General features: G+C 40.8%; 1 protein-coding gene across 2 annotated transcripts in view; it reads left to right on the top strand.

Annotated features, from left to right (window-relative positions):
* The window catches only part of RPRD1A (regulation of nuclear pre-mRNA domain containing 1A), a 90,702-nt gene extending 68,634 nt beyond the window's left edge, over positions 1–22,068 (top strand). The window contains exon 7 of one of the 2 annotated variants that reach the window (XM_056520811.1): positions 18,837–22,068. In XM_056520811.1, coding sequence (XP_056376786.1) covers positions 18,837–18,986 — 150 coding nt within the window. In that variant the 3' untranslated portion in view covers positions 18,987–22,068. The remainder of the gene's footprint in view (positions 1–18,836) is intronic. The other variant, XM_056520812.1, reaches the window with a different exon arrangement.
* Positions 22,069–23,268: the final 1,200 nt, after the last annotated feature.

Here is a 23,268-nt window from a genome sequence, read left to right as displayed (position 1 = left end):
CACTGATGAGGTGGTATGCTTAGGCTCATGAGCAGTTCCTTTCCTTCTCCATACTCTTCTCTTCCCATCACTCTGGTACAAGTTGATCTTGGTCTCATCTGTCCATAGGATGTTGTTACAGAACTGTGAAGGCTTTTTTACATGTCATTTGGCAAACTCTAATCTGGCCTTCCTGGTTTTCAGGCTCACCAATGGTTTACATCTTGTGGTGAACCCTCTGTATTCACTCTGGTGAAGTCTTCTCTTGATTGTTGACTCTGACACACATACACCTAGCTCCTGGAGAGTGTTCTTGATCTGGCAAACTGTTGCATAGGGGGTTTTCTTCACCAGGGAAAGAATTCTTCGCTCATCCACCACAGTTGTTTTCCTTGGTCTTCCGGGTCTTTTAGTGTTCCTGAGCTCACCGGTACGTTCCTTCTTTTTAAGAATGTTCCAAACAGTTGTTTTGGCCACGCCTAATGTTTTGGCTATTTCTTTGATTGTTTTGTTTAGTTTTTTCAGCCTAATGATGGCTTGCTTCACTGATAGTGACAGCTCTTTGGATCTCATCTTGAGAGTTGACAGCAACATATTCCGAATGCAAATAGCACACTTGAAATGAACTCTGGATCTTTTATCTGCTCATTGTAATTGGGATAATGAGGGAATAACACACCTGGCCATGGAACAGCTGAGAAGCCAATTGTCCCATAACTTTTGGTCCCTTAACAAGTGGGAGGCACATATGCAAACTGTTGTAATTCCTACACCGTTCACCTGATTTGGATGTAAATACCCTCAAATTAAAGCTGACAATCTGCCGTTAAAGGAGAACTCGTGTAAAAAGTTTTTTTTTTTTTCAAATCAACTGGCAAGAAAGTTAAACAGATTTGTAAATCACGTCTATTTAAAAATCTTAACCCTTCTAGTACTTATCAACTGCTGTATACTTCAGATAAATGTGGAAGTTCTTTCCAGCCTGACAACAGTGCTCTCTGCTGACACCTCTGTCCGTGTTAGGAACTGTCCAGAGCAGGAGAGGTTTTCTATGGGGATATATTGGACCGTTCCTGACACGTACAGAGGTGTCAGCAGAGAGCACTTTGGTCAGACAGAATAGAAATTCACAAATTTCTCCTGTTTATCTAGCAGCTAATAATTACTGGAAGGATTAAGATTTTTTTATTAGAAGTCATTTACAAATCTGTTTCACTTTCAGGCACCAGTTGATATGAAAACATTTGTTTTCTACTTTTTTCCACCGGAGTTCCCCTTTAACACCTTCCCGACCCATGACATACTTGTACGTCATGACGGGAAGGTCTTCCCGATCTATGACGTACATGTACGTCATGCAGATACCGGTCACTACTCACTGCATCCCGCCGCGCCTGGTAAGATGGTGGCTATCACAGACAGACAGCCATCTTGCCTCGGGACCTAGGGGAGTTTTGTCGCCCCCCCCCCCCCCCCCTCACAGCGATCTCACCTATCAGCTAGTCAAATCTGACTAGCTGATGGCAGCGTTTCGCACAGAAAAATCCTGAGCAGCATTGGGATCGGGACACACACACTGCTCTGCTAGGATACCCCAGGTGTCCCTTAACCATCCCGAACTGCCAACGCTCTGCCCGTCGGCATGCTTTAGTTTCACTTTCACTTTTTTTTTTTTTTGTAAAGGAGCTGTTTAGTTGTACAACAGCTTCCCCTAGTGTCCTAAACCTGTTACTGCATGTTTTGTGCACTAGACACTAAGGGGGAGCTGTTGTACAGAAGTAAAATAAATAAATATGTGTGTGTGTGTGTATATATAATGTATATACACACACGTGTGTGTGTGTGTGTGTGTATGTATATATATATATATATATATATATATATATATATATATTCAAAATGTTATTGTTCCCAAAAAAAAGTGATTTTGAACTTTTGTAGAAAATTTGAAAAAATGCTCATAATAATATAAGCCTTCTAATGTCATAAAAAAGTAAAAGAATGTTTAACAAATTATGCCAGCATAAAGTAGACAGGTTGTGGATGTGAATTAATAACTAAATTTATTTGGCATGACTTTCTCTTACAAGTAGAGAGTTTCAAACATAGAGAAATGGAAATTTTTCAGAATATTAGATTTTTTTTCACAAAAATCTCTTCATGTATCAACAAAAATTTACCACTACCATAAAGTACAATATGTCTCGAAAAAACAATCTCTGAATCACTTTGCCAGGTAAAAGCAGTTCAAATTTATTACCACTTAAAGAGACACATGTCAGATTTGAAAAAATGGACTGGGTCATGAAGGCCAAAACTAGCTGGGTCATGAAGGGGTTAAAGCACATCTTGTTCGTTTCATTTCAAATCCATTGTGGTGGTGTATAGAGCCAAAAATGTTAGCATTTTGTCGATGTCCCAATATTTATGGACCTGACAGTAGTCTGTTATTTCAAACTGCATAAATTAGTAGTACATGCAAATATAATAAACTTTGTAGTGTATCTTATCAGAGAAAACTTTCCCCACTTATAAGGCTACTTTCCTGTTCCCCATCCCTCCAAAATTCATGATCTAGTGTAATGCTTCACCCCTATGCTCAAATCATGCACAGAGTGGTACAGGTTTTCCTCAAAAATATCCCCGTATTTAGTGCCATCCATCTTTCCCTCAACTCTGACCAGTCTCCCAGTCCTATGGTGTTCTTTGGGGGATGTTATGTGTTGGGTTTGCGCCAGACATAGCGTTTTCTTTGGTGGCCAAAAAGTTCAATTTTAGTCTCATCAGACAGAGAGCACCTTCCTCCATACATTTTGAGAGTCTTTCACATGCCTTTTCGTAAACTCAAAGCATGCATTTTTGTTTTTAGCTGAAAGTAATGGTTTTTTTCTGGCTACTCTGCCATAAAGCCCAACTCTGTGGAGCGTACGGCTTATTGTTGTCCTATGTACAGATACTCCAGTCTCTGCTGTGGAACTCTGCAGCTCCTCCAAGGTTACCTTAGGTCTCTGTGCTGCCTCTCTGATTAATGCCCTCCTTGCCCGGTCCGTGAGTTTTGTTGAGCAAGCTGTCTCTTGGCAGATTTGCTGTTGTGCCTTGTTTTTTTTCCATTTGGTTATCATAGATTTGATGGTGATCCTGGGGATCATCAAAGATTTGAATCTTTTTTTTTTTATAACCTAACCCTGACTTGTGCTTGTCAGCAACATTGCCCCTTACTTGTTTGGATAGTTCCTTGGTCTTCATGGCACTGTTTGGTTACTGATGTCTCTTTGCTTAGGTGTTGCAGCCTCTGGGGCATTTCAAAAATAGGTGTGTATATGTAATGACAGATCATGTGACACTTAGATTGCACACAGGTAGACATAATTTCACTAATCATGTGATTTCTGAAGGTAATTGGTTGCATCAGAGCTATTTATGGGCTTCCTAACCAAGTGGGTGAATAGATACGCACACGTCAATTTTCTGTTTTCTATTTGTAAACTATAGTTTTATTTATATATTTTTTTGAACTTAAGGGCCCCAAGTTACTATTGTAAACCCGACCTGTATTTTCAGTTTCTGCGCCAAGATGTGGCACATTCAACCACAACTTGTCTGTGCCAGTTTTTTTGGCGCATTGTGCCAAAATAAACATACAAATTCGAAAAAGGGGCATTGGTCACAAACCCAACTTATTTACTATTACATTCACAGAAAATCCTGTGAATAAATGGCTTGAAATTTCTGCCAAAAAAAAGCTGGTCAGAAAACCTTTCCAACTTGTGAATCCCCATAGTAAATAGAGTAGAATCCTGCTAGTCTGAAACAAATTTCCACACTAGTAAAAACCCTATACTCTTAGTAAATAAGGGCCAGGCTGTTAGAAGCACCAAATGTAGGCAAGCCTAAGGATATATTCACACGGTAGGAATTCCATGTGGATTCTGCCTCAAATTAGAAATCAATAGCCTTCTATGGGATTCTGCACTCCCATTCACACTTCTGAATTTCCGCATGCGGATTACGCACCAATTCTGCACAAGACCTAAACCACTCAAATAAATGCAGAAGTCGAATTGGTGCAGATGTGCAGAAATTCTGCCGTGTGATTACAGCCCCAGAGTTTGAGCAACTTTGACAAGGGCCAACTATTACCTAGAAGACTGGGTCAGAGCATCTTTAAATAGGTTTTGTGTGTGTGCCCAGTATGCAGTGGTTAGTATCAAAGTGGTTCAAGGAAGGACATGTATCCCACAGAGGAGATACTGTAGCACAAATTGTTTAAAAAAAAAACATACAGTGCTTCACTGCTTTCTTTATAGCACCATTCAGAGTGGCCATGCTAGTTTCTATTCACCACTACCAACACTCAGAACTGGACTGTGGAGCAGTGGAAGGTGGCCTGTGTAATGAAATTATGGTTTAATTTATTGAAGGGAATATGTAAAAATAGTATTGCCCCCCCCCCCCCCCCCTTAACAACTAAATCAGCTGGTTAACCAAATTCACTAGCCATATGTGGGCATAATTATGGCCAAACCTGTTCCATCTAAACAACACTTAAATAGAACCTGGCTGGCATAGTAAAGGAAGCTCGACAATCTAAAAAAAAAAAAAAAAGCAGCATATAAATGCAGCATTCTAAAGATGTTCAAATACAGATGCAAAACTAAGTCATTGAATTGTACCATACCATAAATGTAAATTATAAGTGTGGTCTGATTAGACACTGATTCATACCACAAGAGGGCCCTATACAAAAAGAAATAAAGGTCCTCAGTCTACTTTTTGGTTTCTCTGACACACAGACATTTTGCGCAGTTCAGACTTTGAGAGGGGACATATTAAACTGAGAGAAGGCGGATGGTAATTTCAACGATTTGCCTGCCAATTCGGCTGTTCTGACCAAGCTGTTAGGAGGTGCTGGGAATACACACAGTGAACAGGCTACTGAGGGTCAGACCGACCTCCATAAAAGAGGATCGTTAGATCCCTCTACAAGCACGAGCAGCTCCCAAAATTCTGTTGCTCACCATCCAGATACAGGTGACTCCTTCATTACTCACCCGTCTCTCCCAGAACTTTTTCAAGATGCTTAGCAGAAGGGAATTTGGTATCACAGTACCCATTATATTAGTTGAATTCATGTATGGAGGCCTTGTGCGAGTGCTTAAAGGGGTACTCTGGTGCAGGTGAAAGCTGGGGTGCCGGTCAGGAGATCACAGGGGTCTGGTGGTTGGACCCCTGTGTTCAGATAGAGGATAGGATGTTTTGCACTAGATGACACCTTTTAAGTCCTGCCTTTACTGTGGAGCGACACACTGCCTCAACTGATGATCTAGGAAACCAATGCATATGACATTCACCCCTAGTAGTGACAAGGGACACAGCTTAGCAATATGTGCAGGGCATCTTTTGGCCACATTTGTTACCTCATGGCAGGGCTTCCAATTGGCATTTTTCAGCAGGGTAATGTTCACCTAAACACTGCAAGGATTTACATGGAATGTTTCATCTAGAAACACTTTCTTGGCCTGCCTCATTGCCAGGTTAATCACCATTTATGGTAAACCAGCTTAAGTAACCTATGAGTTATCAGACCTGACTGCAACATCTCTGGGCAAATGTGCCCCAGGGTGCCATGTGGAACCTGTATGCCTCTATGCTCAGCCGTATCTCATCTTGTATCCAGGCTAGAGGCAGTCCAGTAGGGTATTAGACCCTCCTTTTAGTTTTATAGTTTTCCCCAATAAACTTATCCCTTTCCTCCAATACTGTAATCACACATATAATAATTTATATACTGCCAACTAGATGATGGAAAATCAATGCCTAATGTCTCCCTGTAAAATGACGATAAAAGTTAGCATATACAATCTCCTTCTGGTAATACAGAGTGCATATAATCTTCTGTAATATTATGAAATGATAAATATATAATCTCCTAGGATACTATCATTGAAATGGAGAATATACATAATCCTCATGACTAATTTCACTGCAATACAGAGCTGTTAGGAATAAGTATTTTTTTATATATATATATAATGGGATATTGAGGTGACTGAGGAGGACCGCTTGGATGGTGGCCTGACCTTCAGTGATAGACTATTTCCATATGATCTAAAATCTAATCCGCTAATGATAAAATATCTATCTCTCAATGACTTAACAACAAAAAGAATGCAACTCCTAAAGAAATTCCACAATAAATAACAAACATCATACATCAAGATAGATTTATGTTAATATACCTGAGATGCGATATATAACTCCATGGGAAATTCCATGGGACCATGATGGGATTGGATGGAGATAACGGGAAGTAGATACTTGGAATAAGGATGGAGCGTGATAATAGAATGAAAAGATGAGAATAAAGAGGTATATACAGTCATGGCTGTAAATGTTGGCACCCCTGAAAGTATTTCTCACAGAAAAGGATTTCAGTAACACTTTTTTTTTTTTTTTTGCTATACACATGTTATTCCCTTTGTGTGTATTGGAACTAAACCAAAAAAGGACGGAAAAAAAGCAAATTGGACATAATGTCACACCAAACTCCAAAAATGGGCTGGACCAAATTATTGGCACCCTTTCAAAATTGTGGAAAAATAAGATTGTTCCAAGCATGTGATGCTCCTTTAAACCCACCTGGGGCAAGTAACAGGTGTGGGCAATATAAAAAATCACACCTGAAAGCAGATAAAAAGGAGAGAAATTCACTTAGTCTTTGCATTGTATGTCTGTGTGTGCCACACTAAGCATGGACAACAGAAAGAGGAGAAGAGAACTGTCTGAGAACTTGAGAACCAAAATTGTGGAAAAATATCCACAATCTCAAGGTTACAAGTCCATCTCCAGAGATCTAGATTTGCCTTTGTCCACAGTGCGCAACATTATGAAGAAGTTTGTAACCCATGGCACTGTAGCCAATCTCCCTGGGCGTGGATGGAAGAGAAAAATTGATTGAAGTTGTCAACGCAGGATAGTCCAGATGGTGGATAAGCAGCCCCAAACAAGTTCCAAAGATATTCAAGCTGCCCTGCAGGCTCAGGGAGCATCAGTGTCAGCGCGAAGTATCCGTCGACATTTAAATGAAACGCTATGGCAGGAGACCCAGGAGGACCCCACTGCTGACACAGAGACATAAAAAATCAAGACTACATTTTGCCAAAATGAACTTGAGTAAGCCGAAATCCTTCTGGGAAAACGTCTTGTGGACAGATGAGACCAAGATAGAGCTTTTTGGTAAAGCACATCATTCTATTGTTTATCGAAAATGGAATGAGGCCTACAAAGAAATGAACACAGTACCTACAGTGAAATATGGTGGAGGTTCAATGATGTCTTGGGTTGTTTTTCTGCCTCTGGCATTGGGTGCCTTGAATGTGTGCAAATTATCATGAAATCTGAGGATTACCAACGGATTTTGGGTCGCACTGTACAGCCCAGTGTCAGAAAGCTGGGTTTCGTCCGAGATCTTGGGTCTTCCAGCAGGACAATGACCCCAAGCATACTTCAAAAAGCACCCAAAATGGATGGCAACAAAGCACTGGAGAGTTCTGAAGTGGCCCCCAATGAGTCCAGATCTAAATCCCATTGAACACCTGTGGAGAGATCTTAAAATTGGAAATGTTGGGAAAAGGCGCCCTTCCAATAAGAGACCTGGTGCTGTTTGCAAAGGAAGAGTGGTCCAACATTCCGGCTGAGAGGTGTAAGAAGCTTATTGATGGTTATAGGAACCGACTGATTTCAGTTATTTTTTCCAAAGGGTGTGCAACAAAATGTTAAGTTAAGGGTGCCAATAATTTTGTCCAGCCCATTTTTGGAATTTGGTGTGACATTTGTCCAATTTTCTTTTTTTCCTCCCTTTTTTGGTTTAGTTCCAATACACACAAAGGGAATAAACATGTGTATAGCAAAACATGTGTTGCTACAATCCTTTTCTGTGAGAAATACTTCATTTTCTTTAAAAATTTCAGGGGTGCCAACATTTACGGCCATGACTGTACAGACAGAAAGAGGAATAGAGTGTAAAAAGGAATAGAGTGAACTATAACAAATTTAGAATCAGATGGAAACACTTTATTGGTCAGAGGATAAAAGGAACCAAATAAATAGAGGAACCAAATAAAAAATAAAAAAAATGTGTGTGTGTATATATATATATATATATATATATACACACACAAATATACTAGTTATTGCCATATAGGAGAGATTGATATCAATGGAGAAAATATGCTAATAAAATGTAAGGGAGATGATGATACTGGCTGAAGGACTATCATCTATTACATCAATATATCTAACAGAAGATTCATTCTATGACTTTGCCAGATATGGATCCAGTACCTATAAAACTGATTATGTGAATGTAACTGCTGGAACCAATTGATATAGAAGCTGACGTGCAGTATTACATGCAAATAGTAAGAGAAACACACCGGAGACTAAGTCCGTGATCATGTGCACAGGATATGGACCTGATACGCACGGCACTAAGTTTGCGATCATGCGCATGGCACTAAATCCGTGAAACTGTGCAGATGAAGTTGAAGATCTTGATCATGCGCAGTGGTCAGCACAGATTGCAGAAGTAATCCCGAGGGATCACGAGACCATATGTCACATGACAGGTCTCGAGAGATTGCAGGATTATACGCACAGCATCAAGAGGTCATATGGGAGTCACATGACATGAAAGATGGAGTCACAGCTTCAAGGTAATTGGATCAGAGACAGAAGGGGAGTATAACACTATGATGTGGCAGCTCCTTATTGGTGGATATGTAACAGTCTCATACCAGAAGTTGTAAAAGACCCTGAAGTGATGTCATGACAAAAGGCTATAAATAGCCAAGTGAGTGTCATGGTCACCAGTAGACTCATGAACCTTTGACAAAGCCAGTGCTCTGGCACAACATCGAGGAGAATGGTGATAAAGATTTTAAACAATGGTTCTTCCTAACAATATGACCCAATATAAGGTGTCACATTAGATATCATAGTGGTACAATAGAGTAAGAGTTTATGAACTGCAATTGGGAAGGTGTGAGAGACCTCACATGGGGAAAGGCATGAGAAACCTCCCATTGACTCCTGATAGTACCCATCAGATGTATACCTAAGTGGAATAAGAGAAATTATCCCGAGCACAGATAGAGTAGGAGGAACCATTGATAGTTTTAATTCACATGTGCGTTTTCTATTATTTCTGTTTTAAATTACACAATAAAAGTTATATTTTAGTGGGTCCCAATTAAATGGACCTCTTCCCTAGGGGGTTTCCCAGAGGGATGTTGTATGGTATATTATACCCTGGGACTCATGTGGGATGAGTTCTGAACAGATTCCGCAACACATTTTGGGATACAAATAAAGACAATTATCAGGCTTTACAATATTACACCCTAAATATTGAAACAGGAGGAATAAGAACTTACAGACTTTGAGGAATGGGGTTAAGACAAAAGGCAGAAAATGCTTTATTGATACAATGGTCCAGCCATGTTTTAAAAATAGGCTAGGTTACATAAAGGTGGGTGAACCAGTTGCCAAATAAATTTTGAATGTCTAAAGTGTATAGCAGAAGATTGGCAAATATGGCAATTTTGATCTCTCCAAGACCCAAAGGTCTCAAAAGGGGGCAAATTGATAGTAGGGGAAACCAATTAGGGAATGTTATAGGCCTGCTTGAAGAGTTATATTTAGGGTACATTTAAAACTGTGGATATTGGGTATAGGTCTGAGAGTTTTGGATATTTCATTCCAGAGAACTGATTCAGCATGAGCAAAGTCTTTGTAGATGGGAATGAGAGGTTTGGATTATAGATGATTAGTTTTAGATCATTCACAGAGTGGAGAGCACGTGTAGGATTGTAGAGAGAAAAGGAGGTGCAGCACTGTGGAGAGCTTTGGGGGGTGAGAGAGATTTTGTACTCAATTTTAGACTGAATCGGTAACCAGTGTAGTAACCGGGGGGGGGGGGGGGGGGGGAGAGACATCTGTGTAATGGGTAGAAGGGAATATGAGTCTGCATTTAGGATGAACTGGAGAGGGGAGAGTTTAGAGAAGGGAAGGCCTATTCGAGTTACATTAGTCAAGATGCAAATTAATCAAAGCAACAAAGTTTTAGATGTTTCAATAAACAAGGGGATTTTTGAGATATTTTTAGGTGACAAGAACAGGAAATGGATTGAATAGAGAAAGTGAAAGACATCTGAGTCAAGCAAGACTCCAAGACAGCAAGCTTGCTGCCCAGTAGTTATGGTAGTAACACACAGAGTTGGAAATATCAGGTTTAGGTAGACTATTCGATGGAGAAAATGATGACTACTATGGCAAAATTAATGTGTCCTTGGATCAACTTGGAGTTAAATGTGAATAAGCCCCTTCATTAATAAAGGTTTGAATCCCGCTCCCTCTTTAATAAAATATAGTAAACAAAAATAGATATACATACATAGTATCGCCATGTGTGTAAATGTCCACACTATTAAAATATTAATTAAAGGGGTTATCCACCATAAGGTGATTTTAATACTTACCTACCAGACAATAATGGACTACAAGTCCCAGGATTCCTTGATTATAAGTGTGAGGTCAATTTTCTTCTTCCCACACATCAGCCACCCCACCCATTGAAGCACATCTGTGCTCCCATGCTGTGCTATAGACTAGTGTTTTCTAACCAGGGTGCCTCCAGCTGTTGCAAAACTACAATTTACTGCAGAATGACATCACCCAGAGGTCGCTCCACCCATTGAAGCAGACAGGCTCCTTTCATCACCTGACTAGTGATGTAATGTCTTGGGTCGCACTGCAACCTGGGAAAACCTAAGACGACACTCATTTTGTATGCTGTTAAAAATAAACATTGTGCCAAAGATCACATAAAAATTGTGAGACCAGTGATTAAACACAGGTACAGACACTATATTATGAACTACACTAACTTTACAGCCCCTGTAGCATAGTGAAATAAAAAATGGCGTGAATGTAAAAATATAGAAGTCCACAAATGTGTATTTTTGGTCACTTCATATACCAGCAAAAAATAAAAAGTAATCAAGTCCTATCAAAACAAAAATGGTACTGATAAAAACTACAGATCACAATGCAAACAAAATGAGCCCTCATAAAGCCTCCTAAAAAGAAAAATGTTATAGGGATCAGAAAAGGAAAATTTTAAGCCTACAATTTTTTTTCAAACTAGTAAAACAAAATTACTATACTATGTATACTAAACTATAAAACTACACATTTTTTTTCCATTGTATGTACTATTGTACATATAAAAAGAAGCCAGGTGGCACTCAGGGTATATTTACCTAGCCTTCCGCGTCAGAGAAGGCATGACCTGAAGAAGCGCCGGGAGCGGTGTGAAATAGCTGTTGTCTGAACATGCTGCCAGTCCGGCACCCTGCTGGATGTTTTAACGCACAGATCCTAACTTAATAAAAGAAGATTCTGCACACCTTACCGTGAGTGCCACCTGGCTTCTTTTTATATGCTCTGTATTGAACTGTATACCCTCTGGATGGTAGAGCACGGCAGCGTGGCAGAGAGAGGATCTGTATCCCCGTACACTGTGTTTAGCAGCTCAAGTGTGTGGTTAGGCTTTCACAGCGAGTATCAGTGTTGGCTTTCTTTTTCTATGAACTTTGGTATTTACTATTGTATTTGGTGATTTTTCCTATACTTATTTTTTTTATTTTTATTTTTTTACACATGCTCTGTTGGGTTTCCCAGAGCTCAAAACTACCACATTTTATGTGTGAACGTTAGTAAATTAATATTTTTATTTATTTTTTATGTAGGGATTTTTTTTTTTTAAGGCACGCTCCTTTTTGGATTTTCTGAGTAAAGTGGAGAGTTATTTTTTATTTTTACAATTTTTTTTATTTTTAGCGCACAAGACCCTAAAAAATCTACTCAGAGAAGCCTTAGTAAATTAAGCCAAATTAGTTTTTTGTTTTTTTTATCAAAAAAGTGCTGAAGCCCCAAACATAACAAATAGTTATTTTTTCAATTCCACCCCAGAAATATGTGTGTATAATTTTTTTTTTTTTTGTTTTTGTTTCATCATAGAGTTGGTAGTAAAATGAGGGATGTAATTACAAATTACAAATAGCAAGCATTCATATGGGTCTAAGGCTGCTTTCACACTATAAAATGTATCCGTTTTAAAGATCTGTTCAATGTTCTGTTATAAAAACCCTGAGAATCAGCCGTTACAAAATCCTATATCTATATCTTCAGCTCATTTTATACACGTGGCTAGGCCTCAATGACTGTTTAAATGCTACAATCAATGCTGATCATGACATCTTAAAGTGGAAATGAAAGATGCCAGGAGTTTCTGGGGTCTGATCAGGTCCTTTTCAGTGCAATACAGTAGTTCCAATCAGTTAAGATGGTGGCTGGAGTCCTTCTTTAGGTCTTCAAGCCAGCTATAGCCCCCTCTGCTAATACAGTCTGCCTCAGGCACACCCCATTAGTTGCCTAAAGGCCAACAACTTGGCCAGGTATGAATTAAGGTGCATTACAACAGGGAGACTGGGAGTATACTATTGTCTGGAGTACATGGATTCCCCAATGGATAACTGACGGGATCGGGGAGGACACGACACAGAGGAGGCAAATCCCAAAAATGTACTGCCTGGGGAAGAGGCCTGGTTGTTAGACAGTTGGGAGCGATCTGGAGGATCATCCGTAGTAGCAGCAGCGTTTTCCTCAGGTTGTGGGGCTTCTCGACTGTTCTACACGGCCTTGTAGTGACGCTCCATATGCCTACGTAGAGACATAGGGGGAGATTTATCAAAACCTGTGCAGAGGAAAAGTTGCCCATAGCAACCAATCAGATTGCTTCTTTCATTTTTAACAAGGCCTCTGCAAAATGAAAGAAGCGATGTGATTGGTTGCTATGGGCAACTGGTCAACTTTTCTTTTGCACAGGTTTTGATAAATCTCCCCCATAGTTCCTATACTCGGACCCTGGCAACGGCTTACTTTGTTTGCAGGGATGACATTGCCATGTTTTCTGCATCAGGTAAGGTAAAAAAGAAGTTCCAAACATCAGAATATCAGACATAGACTGCACCACGAACCTCCTCTGGATGTTTTTTTAATTAGAACCTGAACATGCAGCAGCATTGCCATCACCTGAGCTCATCGGACCAGCAGCTCTACATCTGTTACATTTTACAGGTTTTCTTCCCCTTCCTTGGCTACGCTCTTCTTTGCTGTCATTGCCACTACCCTCCTGCTCTGAACACGTCAGCTCATGTCCAGGTGGTTCCCATGTTCTCTCCAACACTACATTATCGTCAACATCACTCCCCTCTGAATGGAATTCTTGGGCTCCTTGCTCCCCCTCTCAGCATAGCCACCTTGACACCTTACAGTATCCCCACCAGTCCCAATTGTGCTGGGCTCAACCACTAATTCGACCTCCACAACCTCGCCAACACACTCCAAAAATGTACTATCCCCACACAACTCCTCTTCGTGGCAAGTGCTATCCTTCTGCGTTGTAGTGGGGGGGGGGGGGGCGGGGCAAAGTCAGAGATGAGGAAGCTCAGCATCTAAGATGGACCTTTCCACTTCCCCATGTGAGTGTAGATTCAAAGTAATCCACTGACCATGGCTCACCATTATATAGTATTCCTCCTCAGAAGTCATATGACAGAAATATTCCATTAACCCCTTCCCGACCCATGACATACATGTACTTCATGGGTCGGGTGGGCGGACATGACTGGGTCCCGCAGGTTGGGTCAATGTCATAACCGGGAGATGTACGCTGCTATCAGCGGCCGGTAATGACTGACTTTGACGATCTGTCATTTAACTGGTTAAATACCGTGATCTGTTCAGATCACTGCATTTAGACACTAAATGCTAGGGAAGCCCGAGGTCTTACCTGCTCCTTGGCATCTTCATTGGCTCTGAGATTGTTTAGGGCTCACTTAGGCAGCCCTTAACAATCAAGCGCAGATTTCATAGATCAATGTAATGCAATAGCATTACACTGATCTATGTAAGCCATCTAATGATGGCTTATGATAGGCCCCTAGCGGGGCCTAAAATTGTGTATAAAAAAAGTAAAAAAATGTGTATAAAAATATTTAAAAAATCCCTCCCCTAATAAAAATTCTAATCACCCCCCCTTTTCCATTTATTTTTTATAAAACACTGTACAAACAAAAAAATATATATATTTGGTATCGCCACATGCGCAATGATTAAACTATCCGAACTATTAAATTATGTTTCTGATCGTGCACAGTGAACGGCGTAAACGCCAAAAAATTCCAAAAGCCAAAATTGCTGATTTTTGGTTACATTATATCCCAATACATTACATAAAAAAAAACAGAACTACACTAATGTGGTACCGTTAAAAACTACAGCTCATGGCGCAAAAAGCAAACAGCTCTGTAGGTGGAAAAATAAAGTTATAGGGGTGAGAATTTTTATATTTCAAGGTTTCATTGCCCTCCAAAATTTTGCAATTCCGTATTTTTATTTTGCCCTGCATATTTTTTTTCTGGCTTTGTAATACATTCTATGATAAAAAAACAAAAAAGTGAATCATTGGTAAGTCCAACTAGTCACGCAGAATGGGTCTCAGAATGTAAGGAGGAAAAAAACATGAGCCAGAAATCAAAATTTGCTGGGTCATGAAGGGGTTAAAGCTGGATCATCCTGTGAAACCACATAAGCTCTCTCAGGCAGTGAGAACTTGGGATGGCTGACATAGCTGCCACTACTACAACACAACACTTGGCTGCTGTTGCCGCTACCAGTACTGCCACGAACATTCTTACTGGCTTCTGCCCTCTACCCTGCCCACCAACTCATTTTCCAGACATATTATTTTTTGCTTACTTTTATCCTTTTTGGGTGAATTTTCCCCAACCTACTTGTCAAATGTAAGTTTGAAAGCTTTTTGCGTGGCAGAGATGGCAGACAGCACAATGGGTACTGAAGGCGTTTGCGGAACAATATAAAATTCACCAGAACTGTATTAACACTACAGGCTAGATATGTGTAACTTCAACATACTTTTTGCGTGGCAGGGATGGCAGCACGAGTATTGAAGGTGTTTGTGGAACAATATGTAGTGCACAAGAACTGGATTTACACTACAGGCTAGATACATATCAATGCACCTCACTGGCTACTGTAGCTGGTTGAGGAACACTATTCAATTCAGGTATGATCCTTGAGAAAGGCTTTGGATTTGTGGAAGCAAAAGATGAGCTCTTCAGATGATGTGATTAGGATGTCCTCTTATATGCTGTTTTACTGTATAGGAGCCCCTATAGGATTATTGCATGGCGATTGAATCCTGTACACACACAAGGTCTCTCTTTCTAATCTGCATCTCTCTATCTTTTTCTCTCTTTCTAATCTGTTTCTCTCTATCTTTCTAATCACTACCTGTCACTTCCTCTCTTTCTATCCCCCTGTCACTCTCCATCCAGGAGTTTCGCCGCTCTGTGTGCAGTGGGTGATATCACTGCCCTCTCATTTGTGTAAAGATGCCCTTCTCCTTGCTGTGTCTTATTGGCCTTTGTGCTGATGGACACAGTAAGCAGCAAATCACATGATAGACCTTGGTTATCATGTGATATGCTAATGTCGCTGACAAATTCTCACCGCCCTCTGCCTGCCGTGCTTGTTCCCGCCAAAAAACCATGCTTTCACTTTTTTGCACTATTTATCGGCTTGTGCCAGCCAAACCAGTAAAAGCTTGAGTGTTCGTGAGCCACTAAAATCATAAAATGCAGGTTGAATGCAGGTTCGCTGGATTCGTCTCGCTCATCTCTAGCCAAGACCAAACAGTGTTTCACAGGACAGGTACCACTCAGAACAGGCCTCCCCATGGTCCACCAAAAAAATTGAATGCACGTGCTCAGCGTAATTTCTAGATGTTCTATTTAGGAAATAGACTTAAGTGCTGCCAGCATTGCTGCAGAGGTTAAAGGGTTGGGTAGGGGACTGTCAGTCAGACTGTGACTGTACACCACACACTGCATTAAATTGGTCTATATGGCTGTCATCCCAAAAGGAAGCATTTTCTAAATATGAAGCAGAAGAAAGCCTGCAAATACCGTATTTATCGCTCCATAAGACGCACTTTTTCTCCCCCAAAAGTGGGAAGGAAACGTCTGTGCGTCTTATGGAGCGAATGTGTGTGCCAAAGTGCAGGGGCGGAGAGCAGATCCTGGCTTGCAGCATGGAGGAGGACATATCGCGCCTGGCAGGAAGGAGGAGGGAAGGCTGCAGAGGGGAGGCTGCTGAAGCTTACCTGCTACGGAGGAAGCAGAGTGACGTGTGTGACACCTGCTCCTCCATAGACTCCATTATGCGGACGGCAGAACAGGGCAGTGGTAGTGATAAGTACGGGGCTGCGGAGCGGCGATAAGTAAGCAATTACAAGTGGGATTCTGCTGGCCACAAGGGGGGGGGGGTCTTGCTGGCCACAAGGGAGGTTGAATAACATGGTTGAATAATTATTCTGTTATAGTTTATTAAATATTTTAGTACCCGTTTGTTTCAGAATATTTTTTTCTTGTTGTCCTCCTCTAAAACTTAGGTGCGTCTTATGGTCAGGTGCGTCTTATAGTGCAAAAAATATGGCAGATTGTTAACCCCTTAAGGTCGCAGGGTTTTTCCGTTTTTGCATTTTCATTTTTTCCTCATCACCTTCTAAAAATCATAACGCTTTAAATTTTGCACATAAAATTTCATATGATGGAAAAAAAATTCATTGTGCGACAAAATTGAAGAAAAAAATGTCATTTTGTAATTTTTGGTGGCTTCCGTTTCTACGCAGTGCATTTTTCAGTAAAAGTAATACCTTATCTTTATTCTGTAGGTCCATATGATTAAAATGATACCCTACATATATAGGTTTGATATTGACGTACTTTGGAAAAAAAAATCATAACTACATGCAGGAAAATCTATATGTTAAAAATTCCCATCATCTAACCCCTATAACTTTTTTTACTTTTCCGTGTTCGGGCCGGTATGAGGACTAATTTTTTGCGCCATGTTCTGAACTTTTTATCGGTACCATTTTTGTATTGATAGGACTTTTTGATCGCTTTTTATTCATTTTTTCATGATATAAAAAGTGACCAAAAATACGCTATTTTGGAATTTTTTTGCGCGTACGCCATTGACCGTGCGGTTTAATTAACGATATATTTTTATAGTTCGGACATTCCCACATATTTTATTTACACAGTTTTGTTTTTTTTTATGGGAAAAGGGGGGGGGGGGATTCAAACTTTTATTAGGGAAGGGGTTAAATGACCTTTGTTAACCTTTTTTCCCCACTTTTTTTTTGCAGTGTTATAGCTCCCATAGGGGGCTATAACACTGCACGCACTGATCTTTTACCCTGATCCCTGCAAAGCCATAGCTTTGCATGGATCAGCGAGATAGGGGCTCGATTGCTCAAGCCTGTAGCTCAGGCTTGGAGCAATCAAACGCCAATCGGACGCAACGGAGCAAGGTAAGGGGGTCTCCGCTCGCGTCCTGGCTGATCAGGACATCGCAATTTTATCGCGATGTCCCGATCAGCCCGACTGAGCTGCCGGGAAGCGTTTACTTTCATTTTTAGACGCAGGGATCAACATTGATCGACGCGTCTAAAGGGTTAATAGCGTGCGGCACAACAATTGGTGCCGCACACTATTATCCCAGGGTCCCGGCTATCATTAGCAGCCGGGACCGACCCGGTGTGAAGTGTTTTAGACACCGGTACCGGGCGAGGGGCGTACAGGTACGCCCTTCTTCCTGAAGGAGTTAAAGACAAGTAGACTGAAGCAGAGCATGAGCCCCTACCTTTGGAGACTGGGCCGCAGGACAGTATTCCAACATAATAATGACTCCAAACCTACCTTCAGGGTGACCACTGCCTTGCTAAAGAAGCTGAGGGTGATGGACTAACCAAGCATGTCTCCAGACTAAATCTAAGTATTTGTGGAGCATCCTCAAACGGAAGATGGGGAATCACAAGGTCTCTAAGATCCACCAGCTCTGTGATCCTGTCATGTAGGAGGAGTGGAAGAGTGACAACCTGTGAAGTTTTGGTGAACTCCATGCCCATGGGGCTTAAAGAACTGCTGGAAAATTATAGTGGCCACACAAAATATTAACACTTTAAACATTTCCACTTAGGGGTATACTCATTTTTTTGCCAAGGTTTAGACAGTAATGGCTAGGTGTTGAGTTATTTTGAGGGGACATATCATTAAACACTACTATACAGGTTGTGCACTCACTACTTCACATTGAAGCAGAGTGTCATTTCTTCAGTGTTGTCACATGAAAAGATCTTATAAAATATACACAAAAATTTTAGGGGTGGACTCACTTATGTAAGATACTGTATGTGTTAGGAAAATGAATTAATTACTTACAGATCTGCTGCAGATTTTACCAGGCAATCCTTATGTATTTTTGATCGCCTTGTAAAATCCTCAACTGCAGAATTTACAATTGCAGATCCACAACTTCAAATCTTCAGTGGATGCAGTGTGTGTGAATTCACCCTAAGGGTAGTTTCTCATGGTCATGGTATTTTGGGGGGAAAATTGCCAAAAATGCTGCTGCCAGTTATTAGCTTCTCTATAGGACATGAAGGATGCATGAAAAAAAAGACACATTAAACATTGTCTGAATAACACTGTAAAAAGACATGAAATTCATAACATTTTATACAAATTAAAAAACAATCCGAGGATGCCTAAGATAAGTCATTAACCATTTTCTAGTTACTATTAAGCCAATATACAAAATGACCGTATATCACACAGTTTATATTGTCAATTCTTGATTTTCAGGAGTACAAGCGCAAACTGGCAAGGGTTTCCCAAGTCCGCAAAGAACTGCGTCTACGTATCCAAAACCTCCCAGATCTTTCACGTCTACCAAATGTTACAGGCAGCAGAGTCCATTTGCCATATGCTGGAGATCTCTACAATGACGATTGACAGGAAACCATAAGATCATCTATCCATGATGGCTGAACATTTCAGGCTTAGAATAAGTGAATTTTGTTAGGTTTTGTATGGCAGTGTGGTTAAACCAAGATACTTGGGTGTAAATAAAACCTTCACAGTGTATTAAAATTGGATCCCTATTCCTATCAAAACAAAGTGTAAATAGGAAATTGTTCTGTGAATAGTATTTAACTAAATAGGTCACTGTGCAAAAACTTTGGATGACATTGTGTTAAAACATGATAAATTCTGTGTAATGTGATTTATCTGAATTCCTGTATATACGTATCTGCATTTGTAATAAAAATAGCTGTTCACTATTGCTTTAGTATTACAAACAATATGCATACATTGTTTTACTTCTGGTCAATTAATTGTTACTGAAGCCAGACATGCTGCCCACAGTATTGCATACATTCATAAAAACCATGACTAGTTTCACATTGCCAGAACACTACTTAAATCACCAGTAGAACCACGATTTTGGTGATACATGATCTACAGCCCCTACACATAGCCTATATATAGTGACCATTTTATGGCCACAGGCTTTAACCCCTTAACGACCATGGACTTAAATGTACGTCCTGGTTTGGCGGTACTTCGCACACCAGGACGTACATTTACAACCTGTGTATGACCGCCAGCATGGGAGCGGTGCTCGCGTCATACACGGCAGGTTCCGGCTGCTATCAGCAGCCGGGGACCCGCCGGTAATGGCCGACATCCGCGATCGTGTGGATGTCTGCCATTAACCCCTCAGATGCCGTGATCAGTACAGATCATGGCATCTGCGGCAATGCGCATGTTGAAATAGATGATCGGATCGCCCGCAGCGCTGCTGCGGCAATCCGATCATCTGTAATGGCGGACAGAGGTCCCCTCACCTGCCTCTGTCCATCTCCCGGCGTCTCCTGCTCTGGTCTGAGATCGAGCAGAAGATAGCCGATAATACTGATCAGTGCTATGTCCTATGCATAGCATTGAACAGTATTAGCAAAGGATTGCTATAGATAGTTCCCTATGGGGACCTAAAAAGTGTAAAAAAAAAATAATAATAATTTGACAAATTTAAAAATAAAAAGTAAAAAAAGTGAAAAATACCCTCCCTCAATAAAAATGAAAATTTATACGTTTTTCCCATTTTACCCCCAAAAAGCTTAACCTTTTTAAAAAAAACATATTTGGTATCCCCGCGTGCGTAAATGTCCGAACTATCAAAATATAATGTTAATGTTCCCGTATGGTGAACGGCGTCAACGTAAAAAATAAAAAAAGGTAAAAAAAAAAAATTGCTGCTTTTTTTTGTCATCTTTCCTAAAAAAATGTATAAAAAATTAAATTTTATATATGCAAATGTGGTATCGATAAAAAGTACAGGTGATGGTGCAAAAAATGAGCCCTCATACTGCCCTATATATGGAAAAATGAAAAACTTATAGGTGGTCAAAAAAGAGCAATCAGCTTACTGGTTTTGTACAAAAAGTTTTAGATTTTTTTTAAAGCGGTAAAAAAATAGAAAAGTATCTAGCCATGGGTATCATTTTAATCGTATTGACCTACTGAATAAAGAACACATCATTTTTACCGTAAAGTGTACAGTGTGAAAACGAAACCCTCCAAAATGTGCAAAATTGTGGTTTTCATTTAAATTTACTCACTAAAAAAATATTTTTTGGGTTCGCTGTACATTTTATGGTAAAATGAGAGGTTTCATTACAAAGTACAATTGGTCACGCAAAAAAAGAAGCCCTTATGTACATGGAAATATAAAGGAGTTTTGGATTTTAGAAGGCGAGGAGGAAAAAAACGAAAACACTAAAATTAAATTGGCCTGGTCCTTAAGGTGAAAATGGGCTTGGTCCATACCCCTTAAACAGTCATATCACAGCTCTGTAAAACTAGAGTATTAGGGTATGGTCACATGTGCCTTATTTTGCTGTGTACTTTCTGCAGCTGATTTTGCTACCCACTGGCTTCGGCAAACTGCTGCATGTGTGAACCTATTCTTACAGTCAACATTTTGCAGAGATTGACAACCACATGTGGGCAGGTGACACAATGTATGTTGCTTGCCGATTTTACTGTGATTTCACTGCAGATATCATTCCTATATATTGAATCATAAAAATCTGTGGCATTTCCAAAACAGAATAAGCATGCTGTGGGTTTGAAAATCAGCAGCATACTTCTTTTTCATGCAGAAAACCTCTACTACATCTGAATGGTGATTTCAAAACCCAACCTACTTGTATTTTGCTGTACTGAGCTGTGGAGTTGTGGTGCAGAATCCAGACTGCAAGTATACCACATCAGAATGTACCATTTAGGCTATGTTCACTCACTGGAATGTCCACACGGTGAATCTCCTTGCGGACATTCAGCAAACTACATGGCGCAGACATAATATGCTGGTGCTAGGACAGCACAGGAATGCGCCGTCTCATAGGCGGCTATACATTCTTTGTGCGGACACGGAAAATTGAATTTCCGTGCGCGGAAACATCTTGCACGGAAATTCCGCCGTGCGCACAGAGCAGCAGAATCCCGTTGAATTCAAAGGGACTCTGCTACAGTGGAATTTCTATGCAGACATTCCAAGCGGAATTATGCACAGAAATTCAGATGTGTGAACATGGCCTCAGGGTTGTCCAAGTTCAAAAAAATGGATCTGTTTTTTTCCCCCAGAAACTGAGCCACTCTTGACCTTGGGCTGTTTCTGGCATTGCAGCTCAGAACTACAGTATTTAGGCCTGTAAGATGGAACTACAAACCAATGATAAACAATGGACAAGAGTGGCACATTTTCTGGGAAACAAAAAAAGCCGGTAATTACTCACCGGTAATTCTGTTTTCACAAGCCATGACAGCACCACCTGAGAGAGGGACTCCGCCCCTAGGAACAGGAAACCTTGGAGAATAAAAGGAAGTCCACTCCTCTCCATCCTCAGTGAGTTACAGAGACCTAGAAGAGCCTTCCTACTTAGTAATAGCATAGCAATGATGCCGGGGACGCACGACGGAGGCCTGGAGCAGCGCGGACCGGACTCAGGTAATTATGCCACCGGGGATGGGGGGAGGCAACGGGGCAGCGGCGCCGGCAATGGGTGCCGCTGCCCCTTCTCTCCCCCTGGCTGTCGGCGCCGCTTCTCTCTCCCTGGCTATCGGCGCCGGCACCGACAGGGGGACAGAACGGGCAGCGGCGCCGATAACCAGGGGAGAGAAGGGCCGGCAGCAGCGCTCTAGACCCCAGGAAAGGCAGGGGGAGAGAAGTGGGCAGCGACTGCCTCTCTCCCCCTGCCTTTCCTGGGGGTGTATCGGCGTATAACACGCACACAGACTTTAGGCTAAAAATTTTAGCCTAAAAAGTGCGTGTTATATGCCGATAAATACGGTATGTTTCACTACTTAAAATTATAGTCTAGCGTCGCCACATTCAAAAACCCATATATTTTTAAAATTTCTTTTGATGAAACTTTGCTACTTCTTGCAGGGTGAGCCATAGTTTTTAGCACCATTTTGGTATACACATGTTTTTTTTTTTTTTGTTTTTGTTTTTTTTAAACACTTTCAATTTTGTTTTTGTTTTTTGGGAGGCAAATTGGCCAAAGTCTGACTTTCTGTATTTTTTTTTCTTTTTAGCATTCACCCTGTGGTATAAATAACACAATGGTCCTGATTTACTAAGAATGGAGTGTAGGTTTCTTTGTGTGTTTTAGGGATTGTTCCCACCTGGCGTATATGCAGCGTATTTCAACAAGTGAACATGTATTTCTCTAACCACATACCAATAATAGTGCCCATATTAAGATCACATGCTAGAACTACACTAGCACTCTGCATGGAACAATCACTGTAGACCGTATATAAGTATATATATGATGCAGATAGGGTCAGGCTGCTCACCACTCTCGCGTTTGCTGCGCTATCTCGTGCTGCGGACACCGGTACCGCTCCCGGCTTAGTAGAACTCTCACAGAAAAGAAAAAGTCCGGCACTCGAGAAAATGCAGGTAAAACTTGTCAATGGCTTTATTCACACGCTTAGGCAGGACACAATCTGACGCGTTTCGCACCCTCAGGTGCTTAATCGTAGATGGACATACATTCAATAATGCAGGTTAAAATACACATGAGTTTGGTCACATGACCACATGGATCTTAATTAAAAACAGTTGGTTACAAAACATGGCATTGGGAATCATGATCACATTTAATCGTTCAAAGAGAGTTCACACCAGGATGCAATCAATGCGGCTTTCACATTTTAAGTA

The sequence above is a fragment of the Hyla sarda genome, chromosome 5 (genome assembly GCF_029499605.1).
Source record: "Hyla sarda isolate aHylSar1 chromosome 5, aHylSar1.hap1, whole genome shotgun sequence".
Classification (NCBI taxonomy): domain Eukaryota; kingdom Metazoa; phylum Chordata; class Amphibia; order Anura; family Hylidae; genus Hyla; species Hyla sarda.
This window is presented reverse-complemented; position numbering and strand designations above follow the sequence as displayed.